The sequence below is a fragment of the Myodes glareolus genome, chromosome 2 (genome assembly GCF_982192425.1).
Source record: "Myodes glareolus chromosome 2, mMyoGla1.1, whole genome shotgun sequence".
Classification (NCBI taxonomy): Eukaryota; Metazoa; Chordata; class Mammalia; order Rodentia; family Cricetidae; genus Myodes; species Myodes glareolus.
Genome location: NC_142027.1, coordinates 121810504 through 121813513, shown reverse-complemented (window position 1 = coordinate 121813513; position 3010 = coordinate 121810504). Strand labels below are relative to the sequence as shown.

At 45.5% G+C, this 3010-nt stretch overlaps 1 protein-coding gene across 1 annotated transcript; it reads right to left on the bottom strand.

The window, feature by feature from the left end:
• Window positions 1-208: 208 nt before the first annotated feature.
• Window positions 209-2156, bottom strand: LOC148123154 (spindlin-2-like). The gene is made up of 2 exons (XM_087903621.1): window positions 2035-2156; window positions 209-1248 (listed from the first exon to the last, which is right to left on the bottom strand). The coding sequence occupies exon 2, from the start codon at window positions 1171-1173 to the stop codon at window positions 364-366; it is 810 nt and encodes a 269-aa protein (XP_087759747.1). The 5' UTR covers window positions 1174-1248; window positions 2035-2156; the 3' UTR covers window positions 209-363.
• Window positions 2157-3010: the final 854 nt, after the last annotated feature.

The window sequence follows — 3010 nt, the reverse complement described above, 5'->3', positions numbered from 1 at the left end:
CCTCTCCACTGCTTCCGGAACAGCCATCTTGTCCTCTCCCCACCCAGCTCCAGTTTCTTCCTCTCCCAGCAGACCAGACCATCTAAGTCCGGTTCTGTTTTGAACCTACTGTGAACTAGATGTACTATTCACAGCCTGAGCTGATAAGTGTCTTCCTTTGATGTCCCATCCACCAGACACACCTAATCTCTATTTACCAAAGAACACAGCATGTTCACAAATTTTTATTTTTAGAGCAAGACAAATTCAATTGGAAAAGATGCTGGGGTTATTACAGGACCTTAGGTATCTCTGAAAAAAAAAAAGAGTCTTTCCCCCAAACACAATTTTATGCCTGCTGCTCCACACTTTGTGAATTTCACTTTAACGGATCTTCCCCAAATCATAGACATAGATAAGGGTGTCGTGATCAAACTTGATGAAATACATGGAAGGTTTGGTGGGAACCTGGTAAATGATTTTGCCTGTCTTTATGGTTCCGTCACTTTTGTTGTAGTGCACACACTTGCCTATCATGACATCCCTGCCTACTTCTGGTGTCACGTCTACTGGAGGATGCTCTGGCATGATGTGGAGTTTGCCTTCAATGTAGTCATCCAGGAGGTGGTAAATGTACAAGACCGGATCTTTGTCGTAGGTAACGTAGAACCAGGTCTTCATGATCGGCACCTCGTCTAGGACGATCCCTTTCCACTCATCCTTCGAGCCATTTGTGCCCTCGAATTCATGTTTCACTGCTCTGCCAACTATGCTGTTTGTGAGGTGGGGGTCTGTCGCCTGAGGAAATGTCACTTTATTAGGCAGGATCTTCAGCTGTAAAATCCTTTCATCGCGGTGAAGCTCTAATCCGTAGACACAATCGACCCCATCATACTTCACCAAATAGAGAGAAGGATTTGTTGGCAGTTGATCTAGAACGATGGCGTTCCACTGGGTGACTGGCTCATTGCCTTCTTTCCATCCATGAGAAATTCTGCGGCCGACAATGTTCTCCAGGGCCTCTAAAGGCCTGCCCGGGTTCTGCTTCTGGAGAGATGGCCCGTCCCTCTTCTGGAGAGGTGGCACGCCTCTCATACTCAGAGGCATCTTCATCATGGCTGTAAACCTAGTGCGGTAGGCCACAGCCCTCCTGGTCCACTGTCCTGTGGCTATCTTTCTGTGCTTGGGCTTCATAGCTGCCCACTCTCTGGGTTGGAAGAACTTGTCTGTTTAAACCAGACACCAAGTCGTTGCCTCCACCATGAGTGCCTGCAAGAAGGGGAAGAGGTGAGGCCAAGGCTCTTTTCTGGGAGAACTTTGGGGCAGGTGGCGAAGGCAGCACTAAACAGGTTTGGCTATCTAAATCTAATTTTGTCATAAGAAATTAATAGGAAAATTAACAAATGATTCTCTACAGCTCAGTTTAACAGACTCAGAGACACATTTCTGCTGCCCAGAGGCAATTCGCCTCTGCTAGGAAACCTACTCCCTGACTGACAAGGTCAATGAGGAGAGGAAGTATGCCTATCCACAAAGTGAGTAAACAAAATCAGAACAGAATGGCAAAGATGTCAGAAGGATGGCCACACCACCTCTCCTTCACCCTCAAGCTATGAGCTAGGTGGCTGCACCCATAAACACCTGTCCAAGATAATGGCACTCCTGTCCACTGGCTCTCTGTATGGTGTCTCCTGATATAGACTCAGGTTTATTACATAAAGCCGTTCTGTGTCTTCCATTACAGAAGTGAGTACCGCGAGACCCACCGCAACAAGAAAGACGCGTTAGTCTAGGCAACAGCAGCCATTTAGAAATAATTAGTGTCTTCTAAAACACATATGGACAAAGAGGAGTTTGGCATTTTCGTGGAATGATGAATTTGATATTGTTAGCAAAGATAATAAACTCGGAAGAATGGCTGGCCTAGACCATCCCCGCAGCTATCAAACATGGCAGCCAGTAACAACATACAAGTTGGACCCCCAGGAGTTTTGAAGGAAAACTTTTAACTTTCTGGGACTACAGAGGTCCTAGTTGCTTCATAAACATACTTACCAAAAGAAAATGTCCTAGTTGTCCAGATTCCGTCTTCAGGACTCGTTCAGGCGCCAAAAGCCTGTTGAACAACCGTGGGGCTCGGGAACCCAACTGGCCTCAACAGCCCTGCGAAGATAGTGAGCGCACCTTCAAGGGAGTCTAGCGCCCCTAGTGGAGCAGATGCGCAACCCCACCCACGGCTTTGTGACATCACCAAGGCTCTGCTATGTCATAGAATCCCTCGTTGGCCGGTTTCCTCCCTAGTTACCCGCAGAAGCGTCCAGTACCCAGGTCCTAAAAAGCTGCTCATACAGCCATCTGGAGACCCAAAATAAAGTCCCCACTCAACTTCCCGATTACTTGAGTCACACTCTTGCCCAAGCAACTCACTTCCTGTATCTTTTTTTTTCTTCTTTTTCTGAAAAAAGTCTCCGGTTTCTGAGTCACCAACTCACTTGCAGGTTGTTTTTTTTTTTCCCCTAGCTCCCATCTCTCCCTTGGTTATCTTTAAGCCATTCTTCATATCAGAAATGTTGCCAGCTTCGCTGAGGCAACCCACTGGACAACACACCAAAATTAGCTTTATCAAAACCCATAATTAGAGGAGGGCCATTTTTATTCAAACAACGCTGGAAGTTGACAGGATTAAATACCTTGTATTGAAGTCAACGGTAATCATGAATTATGGATCCTTTGCAAAGAGCGAGGAAAAATTAGGTCCTGGGCCTGCTTCCAAAGTCGGGGTAAACTTGTGACAAATCCGCTATCGACCAGTCATATTTTAAATGCCTTTAAGATTCACCAGCGTTTCTGGTTACGAGAAATTTATTAGATCAAACGCAGTAAAACAGGATGAAATAGATGAGGTAGTTTCATTTTTGAAATATGGGCAGACAGAATACTGGATATAGGTAAATATAAAATTTACTTGCAAATTACAGAGGGTATTTTAATGGTTCTTCAGAACTTCAAAATGATCCTTCCCGGCCTCATC

Bases quoted from the DNA above. Each gene is read 5' to 3' on its own strand.
- LOC148123154 (XM_087903621.1), bottom strand. From the start codon at position 1,173: ATGAAGCCCAAGCACAGAAAGATAGCCACAGGACAGTGGACCAGGAGG.